The sequence below is a fragment of the Rhea pennata genome, chromosome 5 (genome assembly GCF_028389875.1).
Source record: "Rhea pennata isolate bPtePen1 chromosome 5, bPtePen1.pri, whole genome shotgun sequence".
NCBI lineage: Eukaryota > Metazoa > Chordata > Aves > Rheiformes > Rheidae > Rhea > Rhea pennata.
This window is the reverse complement of record NC_084667.1, coordinates 19322497-19341972: the sequence shown is the minus strand read 5'-3', so window position 1 is coordinate 19341972 and position 19476 is coordinate 19322497. Positions and strand designations below refer to the sequence as shown.

General features: G+C 33.6%; 1 protein-coding gene across 7 annotated transcripts in view; it reads right to left on the bottom strand.

Moving 5' to 3' along the window:
* Positions 1-2305: 2305 nt before the first annotated feature.
* Positions 2306-19476, bottom strand: part of FUT8 (fucosyltransferase 8) — a 122312-nt gene continuing 105141 nt past the window's right edge. For all 7 annotated transcript variants that reach the window (XM_062577377.1, XM_062577378.1, XM_062577376.1 and 4 more), the window contains 4 exons: positions 17468-17714; positions 16002-16178; positions 9025-9175; positions 2306-3332 (listed from right to left, as the gene is read on the bottom strand). In XM_062577377.1, the coding sequence (XP_062433361.1) occupies positions 3015-3332; positions 9025-9175; positions 16002-16178; positions 17468-17714 (893 nt within the window). In that variant the 3' untranslated portion in view covers positions 2306-3014. The remainder of the gene's footprint in view (positions 3333-9024; positions 9176-16001; positions 16179-17467; positions 17715-19476) is intronic.

The window sequence follows — 19476 nt, the reverse complement described above, 5'->3', positions numbered from 1 at the left end:
ATAAAAATTCAGGGGTCTCATTTTCAATTACTCATGTATCCTACCATACCACCAGGACTTCACGGTAATTGAGAATCAAGTCTCTAACATTCATTTTGTTTAATATAAAACAAATTGTTCTTTATGTTCCATGGTCCCAGAATTCCAAGACCTAGTTGGGGTATTCTTAAAGGAAACAGATCTCTAAAGAAAGATGCATCTAGCAAGCCTATTGCTAAGTTTTGTCTGAGAAATACCGCCTGATGAACACTAGAGGATCACATGACTCAGAGGAACAGAGTCAGGGCATCTACAATAATACATTCCTTAATGGTTAATAATAATTTCATAGGATTTAAACATCATTTTCTCAAACGTAATAAACTAATTATTCATTAGATACTTACAATAGGTAAGGAACGGCACATTTACTGTGCCAAATACTTCATCAGCTTTCTACTTTGTTGTGCAATTGCTAAATTACGTGGCTATTTCTTCTGTAAGATCAGTATTTTCAGTTCTCTGGTGGCTACATAAGATGATCTGCTCTTGCCACTGCGCTTATCTTAGATGTTCTGTTATTTTCCATACTCACTGATACTTTCAAGTCAACTTACCTGACAAGTGGAGGAATTTTTCTGTGTTAACTTACTTATGAATGGTATTTCTGCATTACTCTCAAAGAAATGAGCTGGAAATGGTGAGGTCTGAAGCAGTAAGTTAAGAGCTTTGAAAACGTATACATTATCAAATCTAAAAATATCAATAAATACTGTAATATTTGTGGGGAAATAATTAAAAATTAATTTACCCCATGATAAAAATGCACTGACTAATCTTTCAGGAAGATTTCTTCTTTAAGTTAAAAAGTAAAGTACCAAAACAATTATACATTTAAATCAAAATTAAGAAAAAAACATTATTTAGCTTACAGTTGTGCCTCTGAAATATCACAAGTTTGACTAAGTGGAAAAATCTATCATAATCCCTTAGCTAGGAGACAGTTTCCCCTGCAGTTCAAAAAAACAAACAAACAAAATGGTTCAGTTATATATCCTTTAGCATTCTTCTGCCACTCTTATTTGTTTTGTCTTTATCCTACAATCTTGCTTTTATAATATTTGGTTTCTATGCTCGTTTTTATTTAGATTTCTGTTTGATATCAGTAAGAGATATCTTTTCCTTTTCTTTGCAGTAGTTTTCACCTTCAATTTTGTTATTCATTTTCAACATACAAAAGAGTTTTTCAGATGAGGAACATACAACTGGAAGGGATCTGCTGATCAGTCCTGCAAACAATGTCAAAGAGAATTACTTAAGTTAATCCTCTGTATACAGACCAAGTTCTATCTTACCACCACTATCTCAATTAGAAGACTGCTGCAGAACTTCACACTCTTAGGGATTTCTTCCTACTTTTCAGCCTAAGATTTATTTATTCATGGTCAACTGCATCCATTTGTTCTTATGTCAACACTGCCCTTTATCTATTTATAAGTATATTTAAAATACTATTTTAGCTTTTGTTTTGTTAAGGTCAACAAGGTATGCTTTTTAAATCTCTTATATGGCATTTTCTCTGTTGCCTGAACATCCTAGTAAACATTTTCTGCACTTCCACTATTCCAGATCAGATTGCACTAGAGATTTTGCAATGTTATTACTATATTTTTTTTTCTATTTGGAAATAATCTCTTAATACCTTGCACATATATCTATAAGGCCCCAAAATCTACAAAATATTGTACCTAAAATTAGTTTATCCTAAAATCAGGTTTTCAAATTGTCACCTTTCTTAATAGAGATCAATAGAGATCTATTAATAGTAACAGATTTCAAAACAGGAAAAAATTACTAACAATTTTTTGTCATGCATAATAATTCACCATTGTTTATATTTTATTGGAACCTACTGTTTTCTAGATAAACTGTTAGATTCGTTGAGTACTAAGGCAGTGAAAACAGCATCTACTCACTCTTCTGAGATCACATCTTGATTGACAGGTTTTATAAATAGAATAATCTGGAATATCTTACTTCAAAGCAACCATGTTCAATGCCAAAATGATAAATGGCTATCTATAGTGCCCTAAAAATTTAGGCTTTCAGAAGAGAAACAGAGACGGCAAAAGAATAGTGCTAAAGAGTAAACGTAAAAAAAATTGAGCCACTGAAGTCACCTTGCTGAAACCCATTGTCTGCAGAACTGAGACACACTGTGCCACTCACTGGCAGTTGTTGCACTGCATAATGAATGTTTAAAAATTTGATGAAACTCCAGCTTTTTTTTTTTTTTTTTTTTAATCAAAGGCAATGTCCAGAAATATTCAGTACTAAAGAATTTGTTTATGGCATTGTTTTACAAAAGTTCCTAACAGACAGTGACTACTTTATTGGTGGATGTATCCTTTATTTTATTAATCATGAGGTGTAGTAATCAATGGAATGCTAAAAATAAACTTGTAAAGAAAGAAATCTAGTCTGAAACTTGAATCTGTTGTTTGAAGCAAGTTCAGTGGTCACGGTAACACCAGTTAAAGACTGACTCTTACCCGTTAGCGAAACGGGCATGGCTCTCCTAAAAAGGTCACAAATCTTTCAAATATAGGCACCATGTTTTAAATTTTGCACATACAAAATATGTTCATGTCACTCATATTACACAATGTGGCAGTGTTGTAAGTCTGAATATTTTTGTCAATTAATGGCAGAGAAAAGAGCCCAAAGCTCACATAAGACTAATGATTGGGACAAATCTTGAAAAGAGACAAATAGTATAAAACGACAGTTTTCCTGTTGCGTGTGGTTTTGTGTGTGCATGTGTGAGAGTGCATATAACAAAAGAAATGTTTACGAGCAAGTTCAAATAATAGCCCATCCATTAGTTCTCAGGTTCTTATCCAGCTTCAGTACTAAATGCTTTCATTTTAACTACATGTTAAAATGCAAACTCAAATCCCAGATAAACCATTAGTATGTTGACTGGCTTGAACAAATAGGAATTGAGAGTTACTGCCGAGTCTCTTCTTTTTGTTCTACTTGTCAGCTTCTGGGTACGTCGGGTACTTGACTGTCTCAATTTTCTCCTTAACTTTATAGGATGGGTACAGGCCTGTTCTTCCTAATTTCCTATTGATGCCTTTTGAATAACCATCCCAGTGATTTCCAGCTACTCCAATTATATCTCCAGGTTCCATAGGAATTTCATCAGCAGTTCGTGGATGATGAGCATAAACAGCAATCTGGTTGTGGGCATTCTGTCCCCCAAAGTAGTAGATATCATCCAAAGAATGGAAATATGCTGAAGCGTCTGGATGCAATGTCTGCATAATTTCATAGGCAACTCGACAGACCTTGGGAATAAGAACAGAAGTCATAAATATTGTATGTGCCTGTAATATGTCACAGTACTCAACAACCAGTGTGCAACAATTACAATGCACAAAGGAGGATCAAGTTTTGGAATGTCTAGTTTCTTAAAAAAGATGTAATGAAAAAGTAATTGAAAATACTGTATATTTGCTAATTAGAAGCACACAGTTTTTATTAAGAATCCTGCAATCAGATTTGGCAAATAAATAAATGCCTGCTTTTCAAGAAAAACTGAAAATACCCATATTCACATTAACATTTTGCTTAAAAAAAAAAAAAAAAAAAGAATGTTTTGTAGCCAGTCAAATGTAAATTTGATTTCCTTTTTTACTAATAATAAAAATTTGATTTTACTTCTTGTTTGTGAAAGTTCTCTCTGCAATAATGGGGCTTTCTTTCCCCCATAAGACCAGTGATAAAATTACGACTGTAATTAAAGCTACATCAAAGAAAGCTTATTTCAAAAACAGTTGGCTAGAAAACTCTTCCAAGTCAGGTGTCTGATTTGGCTACTCTGTTCTTTCTGACTTCCAGTCTGGATTACTATACCTCTCTAATTCCACACAAACAAATATGTAAAGCTCTTGAAAGAGTATTAGCAAATAACAATACAGCAGGGTTCTTCAACAGCAGCATCAAACACTAAAACACTTTTCTCAAGTATATCTCACTATCAACTCTGAATTTTGTGTCAAGTTCATCATCATGGATGTAATTTTCAGAGTTTTCCATAAAAGTAATTCAAGATTCTAGTTAAGCAGAAACTATAACCACCCTTTGTGCTAATTTTTCAGTTTCTCAGGATCTACATACTTAATGTTGACAGCTTCTAATCCATGAAAATTTACTGTGCTATCCATGGAAGTGGAGAGAGGTTTTTTTTTAAAGCAATAGACCAAGGCTTTGGCACTCACTCAGAAGAGGTAAAGACCATCTCAAGTAATCAGGCAGAGGGAACTACAGTTTTATTTAAATAAAGAAAGAATAGACGAAAAATCTCATTTTAATGTATAATCTTAAATCTGCTGCAGAGATAAGACTTGTATAGAAAAGCCATGTGGTGGTTGCACACACATCAACTACTGCAATATTGCTGAAACACAGTGCCAAAGTAGGTTGCTCCCCTTAAGTCCACACTACTTGATTGGCCTTCTTATTTGATTAACAGTATTTTGATGAAACCCCTATTCGTCAGCTATTATTGGTATTCATTTAGTTTTGATACCACAGCCAAGAATCAGTATCGGAGACTTCCTAAAGAGTCTGGTCATATTCACATGTACTATAATTTCTCTCTTTACACCCCTGTAATGAAGATTTTAACTCCTTTTCCTAAGGAAAAGGATTTGGAAAAAATATTAGTATACAACTGATTAATGTCAAAGTCCAAAATCATATTGGGTATAGATTAGACTACATTTTCATCTTTACTTTTTCTTCATACAAGTTGGGCAAAGGGTGGTCATTAACAGCACAAATTTTGCTTACTTTCAATCCAAAGTAACCATCAAACTATTTCATTGATGATAACATAGGCAAGCACAGTAACAGTAGTTAAAGTGTTAGAAGACCAGAGGATCAAGTTTAAATCCATAAGAGAAATTTCTTAACAGTGGAAAAAAGGCTTACAATCGGTCTCAAAAAAAGCCTTAAGAAAACGCTGTATAGCTCTGCACTGAGGCATAACCAGTAAAATTCTTGTGAAATGATTTTTGAGGGAGTTTGAATTATTTAAGGACAAGAAATTGCCCAGAAGAAACGAACTAGAGAGCTGGATCAAATTCACAGTCACAGCTGCTAAGAGTTAAGTCTATTTAATACAGGTTTTCCTAGACTTTAGAAGAATTCTCTGAAGTTCTGGGAAGCCAAACATGTCATTCAGCAAACATCTCTATTGTGAAATGCAGGGTGATGCAGAATGAGGGAAAAAAAGCTCAAGGATACTATGCATCCCAAGGCGACAGTTAAAAGCTGAATGGGGGTTAGGGGAGGGAATGTGAAAGAATGGATCTGAGGACAAAATTGAGTCTGAAGTTCTGGTGCTGAAAGAGCAGACTGTAGCAGGAAACAGTAACGGCAATTGCCTTAGCCCAACTGCTCTTCCAGCTTCTTCCTCTAGCAAGAAACACATTGCCAAGAAGCTAAACTGATGCTACCTGATGAAGGTGACCATTACTGTAACATCCATATTATAGATTCAATGGTCACTGATAAAGTTGATTATGACACATTTGTTTTTTTTTCTGCCTTCTCCATTTTCTGATTTACAGAGTCAACACTTGCATTGATGGCGCACCAAAAATCTTTTTCTTAAGGCTTGAGGTTTTAAGATTTTGAAGCAATTACAAATAATCTTATTCACTAAAAAAAAAAAAAATAAAAAAATAAAAATCCTTTTGATTCTTTAGTTTTTCTTCTGCATTTCCTGAAGATCTAAAGTTTCCAGCTGGAGAAAGTGACCTGGAAAAGAGTCTGCATGCCCAAAATCTTACAATTTTTTTTCCAACTAATTGGTCCAGTAGAAGATATAACCTTTACCTTCAGATCTTGTCCCTTTTTGAAAACAACACAGCTACAGCAAAGCAACATTTTATTCAAGAAATTCTTCAGAGTATTGTTTTATATGAAAGTCAATGAAATTACAAATTTGGACACTCAAAGACATTCACGATAGGAAAAGGCGTTACTTTTCAAAAACTGCATTGCATATTATTTGTTAAAATCAAGTATTTTGTAATTAAATATCACTAATATTTAACATTCCCAGCCTCTTTTACTATAACCAATGTATTCAAAAGAGGCAATCAAGGAAAAAGAGAATAAAATTAAAAGAATGACCATTAAACCATAATGATACAAAGAAAGAATTAAGTTCTTAAAGGCATGGATAGGCAACTATATTATTTTGTCACTGTTCTTGAGAAAGTTCTGTATTCTCCATTTTACAAAAGGCACACTAATCACCTAAAACATCTGCTGCCAAAGAACAAAAATAACTCCTCATAAGAGGAGTTCTGACAATTACGCAGGGATACTAAGCTGTTACTCTCCTGCCACTAAACCACAAAACAGCAGAATCAACATGACTCACCGAGCTGTTAATTACAGCAAGGTAGCCATTCTGATTTTCAGTACCTCAGCTGACTTCTCACATCACTTCAGTAGAAACTGGACAGAAGCAGCAGTTTATTAAACATTTTTCTAAAATCTATAGACAACAGTATCAGTCTGCAATCTCAGGAAAGCTGGGTTTTGCAGGGGATCATTTCATTATGTTTAGGCATAACCTTCAGAAAGGAGCTGCTCAAGTTATTTTGTTTAAAGGAGTACTAGGGAGCCTAATAGCCAGTAATATTCCTGGCTCATAGAGGAAATGTACCTGCTGCCATACTTGTGGATGGAATGCAGGCTGTTCCCTATGTCCCCACTGACTGAATTGAGTCAATTAGATTAAATGCCCAAAAAGCAATAAAGCTCTTGTGGCTTAATTTAAAGAAAGCCATTGGTACTGCAGAAAGAATCTCAATATCCTACTTTCTTTCATTGTCCAAACTATTTAGGGGTGAATTAAGTTATAGTTAACTACATATTGAGATGACTACATTGGTCTTCCTAAAACAATTACCTGGAAGTCTGTTTCTTTACAGATCAATTATTTATTTTATTTACAGCACTTTACTAAATGTAAAAGCACGCTACAACGGAATACAAAAGCATCAATATTGAAGAAAAGCTCTAAATGTCTAGTCTGATCAAGTAGCATCTCAGCAAAGACCAAGATTTTTGACAGATTTGCACAGAACAAAATAGCAATGGTCCCGTCTCTTACTGTCTTTTATTACAATACTTTAGCAGTAGTACCATAGCTGAAGATGCACTACTCAATACTAAATACATACTCCTCAGCAAATGAGCATAAAGAACAACTTTTTCAAGCTGGCCCTTCTTTGAGCATGGGATTATTAACAGAGGACCTCCAGATGCTCCCATCAACCCATATGACTATACATATGCCAATATACTTTAGCAGGTATTATTCTTTTGAAATTAGTTCAACACTTACAAAAGAAGCTGAAGTTCAGTCCACTGTACAGTATTTTATACTCCATGCAAACAGTTTGCACTTATATTTAAATATACAGGTTTCTTCTATGTTTGTTTATATCCATTGTTTCATTTAAAGAAAAAAAAATCTAACACTTTCTAAAATCAGAGATACTTAAACATAGTATTGCATAATTTGTTATAGATTTCTTTTTTAAAAAAGTTTTTACCTGAGAGTACGTAACTCTTCATTCAGGACATGAACTGTCTATATACTGATGTGCATACAGTGTTTAAGACATATGCGGCCCTAAGTCTTGGCTAATGATCACCTCTTTCACTGAGGTATGCATTCAGTGCATATGCTTCAGCTGCATCAAACGTATAAAAGTGGAACGCTCCTTACAGACTTCTTAGCAAGAATTCTTACTTTGGAGTTTATTCATATCATGGTCTGAAGTAGCTTACATTAATAACCTACTAAACATGCCATTAAAGCTATTTTCTTCACAGGATTTGGTGGATGGTGAAAAAGTGTGCCCCCAAAAATTAATTCAGATGCAAGAAGCTTTTCTGTACTTTTTCCTGTTATTGCCATCTTCTTGCCACGGTAATCTGATTAAGAATTCTGGCTGTCAGAGTCAATATATTACCGTATCAGCCATATATTAGTATCACGTTTATTACCCAATTGTCATTAGAGTGCAGAAGATAATTTACATTTGAGGTTGTAGAGAATATTTCTTTTTGAAGTGTTTTTTACCTTTCATGTAACTTTCAGTTTTATGTATCTATTTTGACATAATAGTGCAATCACATGTGATCATTTGTAACTGAATTCTTTCCTAACCAGGATTGACACTTAACAGCATGTGTTACAACCATAGGCTAAAACGTGCTTATTCTTCATTTGATTTCAGTCATCTTCATATATATCCAAATTAAGTGGATATTATATCAGTCAGAAAACATTGCTTTTCTGATTTTTAAAAATCTTGCATTAAACTGCTTTTTATGATATATAAAATCAAATATGTACGTATGATATAACAGGGAGGAGAACACCAACAATGACATTATGTGATTCAGTTTTCCATTGGGCTCCAGCTTATTTCAGCAGGTTGCTCGAGAAAAGCTTATAAGCTTTATAAGCATATAATTATCTGCAACAAGAAGTCTCCGTGGATTACAGTGGTGAGAATTTACATTTACAATGCTGCCACTGGATTGCTAGAAACATAATTGAGGATAAATTAATGTTTCTTCATACTTTTCCATTACATTCCATGTAATCAACTGAGGCAACAGCAGACATACTTAAGCTGTAGTAGAATGTAACAATGTGTAGAAATGGATGGATACAAGTTATATATTAACTTTATGTGAATTAAGAAGTATTAAATGTGCTTAAAACTATTACTTTTTAAAATGTCTTAACTAAGCTAGTAACTTCAACTGAGAAGTCATCAGCCAGTGCTGAGTCACTTAAGTGTTCACATAACGTACAGAGTCTTTAATTCTTCCATGAAATTCTCATGATAGAGCATTGAGAGTAAGTAGGAGCATACTGACCAGTGAGATTTAGAAGAACTGAAATATACTTTATATTATATGTATGTCACAATTTACCTGTGAGGAAAATGTACAGACCAGGAAGTCTGCTTGAGACAAAAAGTGGATATCCAGAATAACACCTCTTAGGGAGTTTTCAGTGTATCGATTATGAAGTCCTGCTGACCAAGATATGGAGTTATCACTGATAAATTCATAATTTGGATACCTGTGAAAATACAATAGATAGTTAACAGTAAACTCTTATAAGACGAAGTACCATCTTTACTGCAAGGTAAGTTTGTTAGGTTGTTTTAAGTGATTTTCTCCTTTACAAGGTATACGCTACAATTTCAATGAACACTATTCGCCACTGCTGCCTCCATACATGCCTCATTTTTATCCAGAGAAACAAACAGCTTAAGTCTAAGACTTTACACTGTAAGATACTGTTGTCATATTCTGCTAATCCTACTGATTTTAAATGACAGGTATTCAGATCCTTTGGCTTCCTACACTGCTAAATAGAATATGGGACTGTGCCTTTACTAGGCTTCATTTCTGTTTATTACTGTACTTTAACTACATACCAATTATAATACTGTACAAAGAAATCAGTAAACTGTAAGGGGACCTGTTAAATAAATAAATTTAAACCAAAATAAATTGGTTGTCCTTTACAGTTATTAGTGCTCTGTGGAAAACAGATTTTTCAGTTTACTAGTCAAAAGGAAATAAAAAAGTGTAAAACTTCGTGTCAATACATTTTTGGCACATCATAACTTAGAAACTCTCAATTTTATGCTAATATAAACTACAAAGATTTGGATTTTGACTTATAATATTTCTAAAATACAGTAACAGTTTTAAAAGCAGAAACATTTTTTTCTAGATGTTAAAAACACTGTCCTTTCTTAGAACATTTTTTTCCCCCTTCATTGGGGAATTGACTGAAATAATCTGCAAAAAGTAATGCAAATTTAAGTTTCGTTCTCTTCCCCCAGCAAAAATAAGCTTTACATAAACAATTTCAAAGATTATAATTATCTTGATATTAAATAGTAATTATAGTTTATACATGAAGTGTAACAAGCATGACTAAACTGCCAACTACAAAATTTTAACCACAGGGCTAATTATCAGATAATTTAACTACAATGTGTTTGTCAAATTTATAACCAACTTTGTAGCAATTATAAAGCAATACACACATAGCACAGTACTTGAGCCAATATTACATTTGTATGAATGAATCACGCTTAGTTTAAATAAATAAATTACAGGGCAGGCCCTGATGCTAGCTACCACTACCACTATATAGAGTTAACTACAGTTAACTCTACAGTTAACTCGTTTTCAAAGCCCAAAAGTCTTGTGCTGAACATCTTTCAAAATAAGGAAGCTTGCATTCAGAGTTCTTGGAAAGATACTGGAGGTAGCACATACCTGTGTACTACAAGCTAGCATGTGCATATTCTGTACATGGGACAGACCCATCATTCTGGCAACCACTTGCAAGAATACTCTAAAGTTATTCTGTACTAAAATAACTGGAAAAGCTGTCTTCAGAAATGAAACAGGCAGATAGATTAAGCTTTTCCATCCATCATTAACCAGCCATTACTACCACATCAGGAAAAAACATTTCAAAAGCAAATCAAAAAGCTTTACGCAAAACTTCACTCTGAAGATAAATTCTAATTCTTCCTCATATAGTTTAACCCTAGAGGTGGTTTTATTAGAATTTCATGTTTCTGAAAGAAATACCTGCTCTAACACAAAAATAAATACATCTGTGCTAAATTTCCTAGAGGTAACAAGACAACTTTAAAAGGTGCATTTGATCACGAATGTCAGAGAACGTTCAAGGTGTGGGAGAGGGAGGGGAAGAGAAAGGCGGCAACAATATTATTCATTAAGAATACCTGATAACACCTTTTCTGAGAAGCAATAGTGGCATCTGTACCAAGAATTATTTTTCCTAGTATGAAATCTATTACAACAATCTTTTTTTTCTTCAACTTCTTTGTGGCTAACATTTTCTTTCAATATCCGATTAGCTCTCAAAATACAACAGATGACAATACAGTATTTCCCATATCCTCTATTTTTGTTTCTGCTGTGTGAATCATATTAGTATGCTTTTTTTTAATAATAATAATAATAATAATAATAAAAGAAAAAGAAAAGAAAAAAGAAAAAAGTAGCACAGACCAAAATAGAAGCATGCCATACTTCACTGTAAAAATTAGCTGCAGAAAAGTGGGTGGGCACTGGTCTTGTTTTAGGGACCGTGCTCTGTGGTGACAAATATGTAGTAGAAGATATCATTGCTAGCAACAGTGAATACAGTACACTCCATAGAAAGTTCTTGGCATCACGAATACTGTTAGAATCGATCACTTCCTTTGGATTTCTGAAGAAGAATCCACATGCCAAGGAGAGACAAAATAGAAACCTTCTTGAGGAATCTGATTTCCTACGAGCAAAAGGTCACTCCAATACCTTCAGAAATAAAGTACAAAAAAGTCTAATGTTGGGTCTAGTAAAAAATCTAATCTAGTATCATGTTTGACAAGAGCATAAGAAATTGATTGCACAAAGCTATCCTTCTCATAATATACTCTCCTTGCAATTGGTAATCTGCAGGTGGAAGGTTTTACAATACCTACTCCTGTCCAAAAAAAAAAAAAAAAAAAAAAAAAAAAAAAGTGTAACACGTAAAGGTAGGCTTAATATCAAAGAATTCAAATATTTTCATTTTCATAGAAAAAGTAATGTTTCCACAAATCCTAGAGTACTCCCTATACTAGTGAAAATAATTTCAAAAATAGCATGCATTTCTTCAGGTTTCTTTCAAATTTGAAGTTCACTACATCACAGAATTATCTATGTGTCTTCTTAAAGCCTCCAACACTGACTTTAGATTCTATTTAAAGTTATTCTTTATCATGATAATTCCAAAAAAAAAAAAAAAAAAAAAAAAAAAAGGAGAGAGAGAGAAATTAAATTCCTAAAGAACCATGGTTTGCTATTGCAACCATTGCTATTCTGTCTGTATTTATATGATAATTAACGTAATGCTTACATTGTAAGCTTTATTTAAACACACACAAATCTTGACCACAATAGGGTCTATTACTAGGATACTCAAATGCTGTGGTAAATGAATAATAAACAAGAGTTCATATTCTTACTGATAGAATCATCTAAATATAATATTCTGTAGGCTCCCTCATATCTTTCTCAAGAAATTGCCTACACATCCTCTTCTCTAACAACAGGAAGGGACCGGACTGTAAGATAAAAACAGAGAATGGAAACTGGCACAATAATGTTTTTTCCTCCTCCACTTATCTAAAAATGATATCTAATTCTTGTTAAGCTACCTAACAGATTCTTGAAAACTATGTTGAAAGCCAGGCCAGATATTTTTCTAAGAAAGGCAGGGGAAGAAAGGAAATCAGAAGGGAGGGGACAAGATTTGTTAAACACAGAAATAAAAAACACAGGTACAAGACTATTTCAAGTTTCAGTTGGTGTGAGAGGCCATTCAGCTGGCTATTTAACAGGTTACAGCTGAACTGAAAAACCAGGGCAAGCCCCAGGTCCCCATTCGCAGCACAAGGGGATTCAGGACCCATCCAGAACAGGTAATGAAAGTTCTGTTCCCTTAGAAAGCGGAGCGTGAGCGTACATGCATGCGAATGAGCATACACATGGAGCAAAAAATACCGTGTTTGTCCAGGCCTTGTTCCAACAGCGTATGAGCTGCTCATCAGGCCCAAGAACTTTGAAGCACTCCTAGATCTACAGATTACTACCGTGTTGGGGTTTGGAGGGTCTTTTTGTTTGCTTGTTTGTTTGTTTTTGTGCAAAAGCAAAAAGTTAAGTCTATTACATAAGGAGAAAAGATGTTTAACTTGCAATGGTGAAAGTAAAGGAACAACAATGAAATACAGTGAAAAAAACTTTCAAAGTGTTGGAAAAAAAAATGAAGCTCACGAGGTAGGGAATTAACTGCAACTTGAAAAAGTAAAGTACAGATAACATTACAGGTGAACAGCCTGAAGGGAAGATTTTAATTTATTGAATTTTACTACGCATATAGTAGAGAACAAGATCTAAAAGATTCATATAATAAAACAGAAGAGTATTAAATATGCTTCCTGAAGAATTTATGTGTGTCCAGCTGCATTATTCTGAGTGCTTCTATCCAGAGAGAGAAGACACTGTCAATAACATTATGGACTAGAAACAGGTATACTGGAAAGTTCAAAACACTGGATGATTTAATGACTTTTTCAAGCACAAAGAAAAGGCAATTTGTAGTATTCCTAAAATATACCCTGTCCTCTGGCCTACCAAAAGTTGTTAAGTATTTTATCCCATAACGATTACAGCCCAACTATGCTACTTTCTAATCACACTGCTCAATATCACCTCCATTCTGAAAACATATCACAGTTGTGGATTTTTTTTTGGGGGGTAGGGGGTGGGGGGTTGGAAGATGGTGGGTGGGAATCACTCACACTCCTACAAACTGATACTATAGACTTCACTGTCTTTCCTATCAAACTTGCAGTTAGTAAGCCTCTATGATGGCAAAAGAAGCTTCTGAAACTCAAATCAAATTATAATTTCCATGACTATAAGTAGTTTGATACCTTTCTCCTAACTGATACATCCACTCATCTTTACATTAATTTACTTCTAGAACTTCATGATCATTATTTAAATGCCAGCGTTGTTTTGCAGCCACACATCTTTATATAAATGAGAGATTAATACCTAGTAGTTACTAACATTACTACAGCTATTAATGAATGCAGCAAAAGCTATTGCAGGATAGTGTGACAATTGTTTCTATTAAAGCTTGGTAGTGCAGCATAATGAGAAGTTTAAACTTTTCTGGCAAAGTGTCAAGTAATTTGTAGTTCTCCTTACAAGAGGGGAAAGAAAAGATGCCTTGATCCCAGAGTCTGACTTCAGGTGTCCTCAGATGCTGAGGTATCAAATATTTTCTTGTCTTTTATGAGATCAGAGGACATCTCAAATGCCTTCTACTCTACTGCAAGCAACAGTTGCATGCAAACAACTTAGAAAATTATGTTTCAGTGTAAACTATAACACACTAAAAACTTAGGAACAATATAACAAAAAAAAATTCATAACTAAAAGATTCTAGACTTTTAAAGTATAGAAGGGAAATGCTACATTAATGGGCTATATATTTTTATAAATAATATAATACAAAAAAATACAAATTAAATAAAAATACAATTTGGAATACATCTTGAACTGCCTCAGAAACTGTAATGCTTAAAAAAAAATTCAACAGTAGTTTTGTTGCTACAGAAGACTTGGGTCCCTGTGTTTGTACACATAGTATTATATTATTATTGACAAAGCTAAAGAACACAGTGCTAAGGTTTCAAAATTTGAACACAAAAAAATACATACCTGAGATTGTCCTAAATAATTACTGCTTTAGCATAATAGAATTTGATATTGGTGTAACAATGTCATTGAATTTAATATTATAACTTCAATTTTGTATTACCTGTCTTTTCATTGTTCAGATTTGCACTTAAATGTTATCACATTTTTTCTGCTACTGTTCTTTTCTCTACACATACAAAAAAAGGAAGGATTAGATTGCCATCATCTGGAGGTGTATATGTTGGTTTAGTTTTTTCAGAACATCATAATTTTAAACAGCAGGCCTTTTCAGATATGAAAGACAAATAGAAATAGCACAATTGAAATACACAGATGCACAAAGCTGTAAGAAAATTCCTCTGCTACAAAATAAGATTTTTAGCTTACCTTGCACATATGCCAAAGAAAATTTATAACCAAGTGTGTTATTTTAGAGATGCTTTTCCAAGAATGTCTACTAAGAATAAAAAATCAAGGTAACTCAAAAATGGCAAACTTCAAACTGTTTTGAAAAGCTTGATTTCCTTGCCTGAAGGAAAAGAATATTCTTTTGTTCAAGGGAGATAAAATTTTGGAAATAGAGATAAGTGCTACTCAGTAGACAAATAAATGCTACTCAAAAGGAAGACATATTAGCTTGTACTCAGTAACATTTGTGTTTAAATTCAACACATCTGAAGTACTTTTGCTAGTTTCCACAGTCAAGGCAATAAGCATTTGAGAAATTTGTTGTCAGTGACACCATAAGTCAATCAATCAATAAATGAAGATATGGCTAAATAAGGAACATTATTCTTCCACACACATCTGTTTTTTTCTACAAGAAAGAAAGTTTTGCTATCTCAGCGACACTTCACAAAATGTGCTACTTAATGACCTACAGGTCCTGTTTGGAATAAATGGATGCATACTGCACATTTTGGGGGCTTGAACAGTTATATTATCTTTTAGTTTAGCTACAGCTAGGATAGGTTCTCACTGCCATATTCTAGAGCGCTAGAAGAGGACAAAACATCAAAAGAGGGATAGAGACAATGTTACAGATTGTTAATCCCAGCTATACTTAAGGATAAACTCAACATTTATCCTACAGGTAGGATGAAAAAACAGCCTAAGTAGTCAGTATAGAAGTTTTTCTGAAAAAGATATCAGAATTCTCTCAAACGATTTGTAATAATTTCTCTGGCAACTATTCACAAAGACTTATGATTTGGACAGGTGAAAATTCTTAATACATTAACCAATTTTGAAAATATTCCTGAACAGTTTCTTTTTAATTTGTATGTTCTATAAAGTTAGTTATATTTATTATATATATTGTTGCTCCCTTTCTAAAGCATTAGTTTATTTTTGACTAGTGTAAGATATCTTACTCAACTCTTGGCTTTAGCTTTACACTTAGGTAAGCACACCGAGGAGAAAGGTGGGGAAGGGGGGAAGTTGGCCAAGAAAAGGAATTCTACAAGAAAATAAAAGTCACTGGAAACCGAAATGCAATCTTATCTATATGAATGATAGCAAAAGTAACTACACTAAGATTCACACCCACAACAGTCAAAGATCATAAATTTAACCAGAAGGAACAAACTACTGTGTCAATGTCATCTGCTTACTTGGATTTTGCCTCTTGCAACAGTGAAGGATCATCTGTAGCCAAATACACTCTTTTTTTGTCAACGTGCATTCTGCGGGCAAGAAGTTCAAACCGTTCTTCAACATGTACCATATATTCTTCAATGGGATGAAATGCTGCCTCTGTTCCTACTTTGTCTGTCCTTCGGACATGAACGCTGAAAAAGGGCGGAAATTAAGAAATCAATTTATAAATATAATAGATATATTAGCAACAGAAATTTTAAATTTATCTTTACACCTGCACCTCTAGAATGCTTATTAAGTTGAATTCCCACATGAAAAAGAAGGATTAGAAGTCAGTGGTCTCCATAAGGACACTCTAACTTATGGAATAATTAGCTGGAAAATCTGAAAGACATTTGAAACTGTTTTTAACAATAGGAAATTAGCTGTTCAGTCTGTTCTTGAAACATTACCTTGCAAGGAAAGCAAAGGGTAACAAAGAAAAGGATGAAGCAGATTTAATTATAGCATATAGAGTATTCCTTCTATGCAGGAGCCTACATAATTAGGCATGGCTAGATAATACTTTTTGAATAAACTTCAAAAGCAAAATAAGAGTATTCTCATCATGGATATATTGGGGTACCACTTCCAAGGCATGATTTGAATGAAGGCGGTAAAGACACATCTTCCTCAGATGCCTGAAATCTAGAAAGTTTTCAAACCTGCCAGTGGTGAGGTAGGCCTACTGGGTCTATGGTCAGAAGCCAGTAAAAAACCTAACATTTGTGTACAATTACTGTGTACTCCTCAAACAAGAAAGATTAAAGATTGAAGGAAATTTGTGATAAAAGGAAGCAATCTGTGCAGGCAGCAGCAAATCTTTTTCATGTTACATGTTTCTTCCACAAGCTGTTCTTCATTGCCCATAGGTTCTTTCCTTCTCCCCATAACTTCAAATACAGTCTTTTCCAATCCTTTGCTCCTGCTACTATAAGCTAAGAAACAACAACAGTGAAACCATCAGCAGAGGATGGCAAGGCACATACCACATTCAGGTGTGGCCAACAATAAAAACAGATACGGATTCTGGAACATAAAATGTAGATTTATTTTTTCCTCAAATATAAAGGCTACGTACACTTGAAAAGAATATACAGACATATAAGTTCCTACAATATAAACGGCAAAGCAAATACATGAATGAAATTCTATATTACACTTTTAGACATGGAATGAAATTTAAATAAACCTTCTGTTGATCCTCCATTTATATATCTCTGCATACCTATCTATACACACATGCGCTTTAAAGAAGTACTTGAGATCAATTTGTATTATGCACAGTTAAAAAATAAAGTCTTTATTTAGAAAGCACCCTCCATTCCCACAAAATGCTTGAGGTTCTCATATTACTGTCATAAAACGGTTTCTCACAAATAGGAGACACCATACACACACATTAAAGCACAGGCATTTAAAAATAATATTAAATACCTACCCAATCACTGGATGCTTGAAACCAAGTTTCCTTGTGGCTTCCTCTATTTCTTTTTCTAACCAAGGTTGTGGACGAATTAAGTATTTGACAAACTGTGAGACCCACCACACTGCAGGATCCCCATGGACACGAATTAACCTGTCAGCCAGGTCTTCAGGAATAGCCAAGGGTAAGTAAGGTGGCCGTGGATGTAAACTGTCAACGATGGGAAGTTCCACCACCTGGACATCCTTATCATTAGCCTCACCTGTGATATAATAAATATTAGGATGAGTCCAGAGGTTCATTTTAATAATAAACTTCACAATTTGTATGTAACATTCCAAACATATCAGCTAAAGAGTATCTTCAATGCCAAAAAGACTACCTAGCCCCCACTACACTTTTTTAAAAATGTCATTTAAAATCACAGTTTTAGACTAGACTGCTGTATGAACTGTATCGAACAATCTATCTTACTAGAAAAAAGTTGAAGGTCCTTGAATTCTTAGCAGCTGGTAACTAATAAAATGTGTTCCTTTTAATACATTAAAATCCTTTTTATACATCACTACCAACCAGTTTGTGCTAAGGTTTACTTGGACATAATTTGTTATAAAAAATGCACAAAATTCAGTTGCTTGTTCAGAAATAAACAGAGAAATATTTTAAGGCTTAAGAAACTTAAAAATAACTAAACAGTCCTGCTTTTTTTTTTTTATTTTTTTATTTTTTTTTTGGTATAGGAGTAGTTTTCAATTACCCTCAGTTTTTTTAACTATGATATTACATTACTGTTCACCTTAGCTTTTCAGACATTAATAGAATCATTGGAATTAGCTACTGTGCTGTCAGAAGGACAGAGAGAGAAAATTCCTGTCTTGAAGAACTTGTTCTTGAAGAACTTGAACTACAAAGGTAAGCAAACCTGTAGGTCAAGGAAAACAGCCAAGCACTATACAGCTATGTGATTTACTTATAAAGTAAGAATTTATCTGTTCAGTACTAACTGAAGTAGAATATACAGAGATGTTTTAGATAAAACTTTCTTTTAAAGTTCAATAGCCACTAACCATTCTTTTAAATTATAGTTTTTACAAATTACACAAATTAAGTGTCTGCATAATTCAAGGTTATTTTCATATACTGAAACAAATCACTCTAGATAAGACTTCTAATTCGCTCATTTGCTTTAAAGGACATTCTCCAGTGAAGATGGTTAGTTCTCTGGTTAGTGCTCACCAACCAGGAAATAAAACATGTAATTGTCAATGACCAGTGAAACCTACTGGCTGACAAAAATCAACTCAATGCAAGGATAACAAGTCTTAAGGAAAATTACAAATCCCCAAGTTTTAAACTCTTTCATGTGCATGAAAATCTCTTCAGTAGATTTCTCACAAAGTCCTAGAAATGCAACAATCACACTACTAAGACATATATTGGCAGAATATTTCACTAACACTACGGAGTTTGCCAAGATTAGTAGTAAAAATTCAGCAGTAACTCTTCAAGATATAGGCATTTAAGGATCTTGTTTGTTATGGTCTGGTATATTTTCAACTAATTTTTCAGAGATATGGAAAATTTGTCTTGAAACCCGTGTCTGTATCTTAATATTTCAGCACTATGTTGTATTAACACCATTATAAAGGGATTCTTTAGAAGAATCTCCCATAAAATGTATACTGTAGATATGGATGATATTATTCAATTCAAGGAAGCTATTCATAATTTTACCATCTGTTATGCCATGCTTACAGGAAAAAGAATAGCCATGAATCTAGTAAAAATAATGATTCTAGTAAAAATATTGAGTATTTAAGTTTTCTTATAATATGATAGATAATGTTTATCAGCATGTCTTCAGAAAGCTGTAATAAAGAACTGACTTGGAATTAAAGAAAAAAAAAGCATTGATAAATTTTTCTCAAAATTAAGTCTGTACCTTTGCCAATAGTTTTCTTTCTTTTTAGTAAGACAAATGGCTTAAAAACATTTGTTTGTAGTACACTCACAATTCTCGAGAA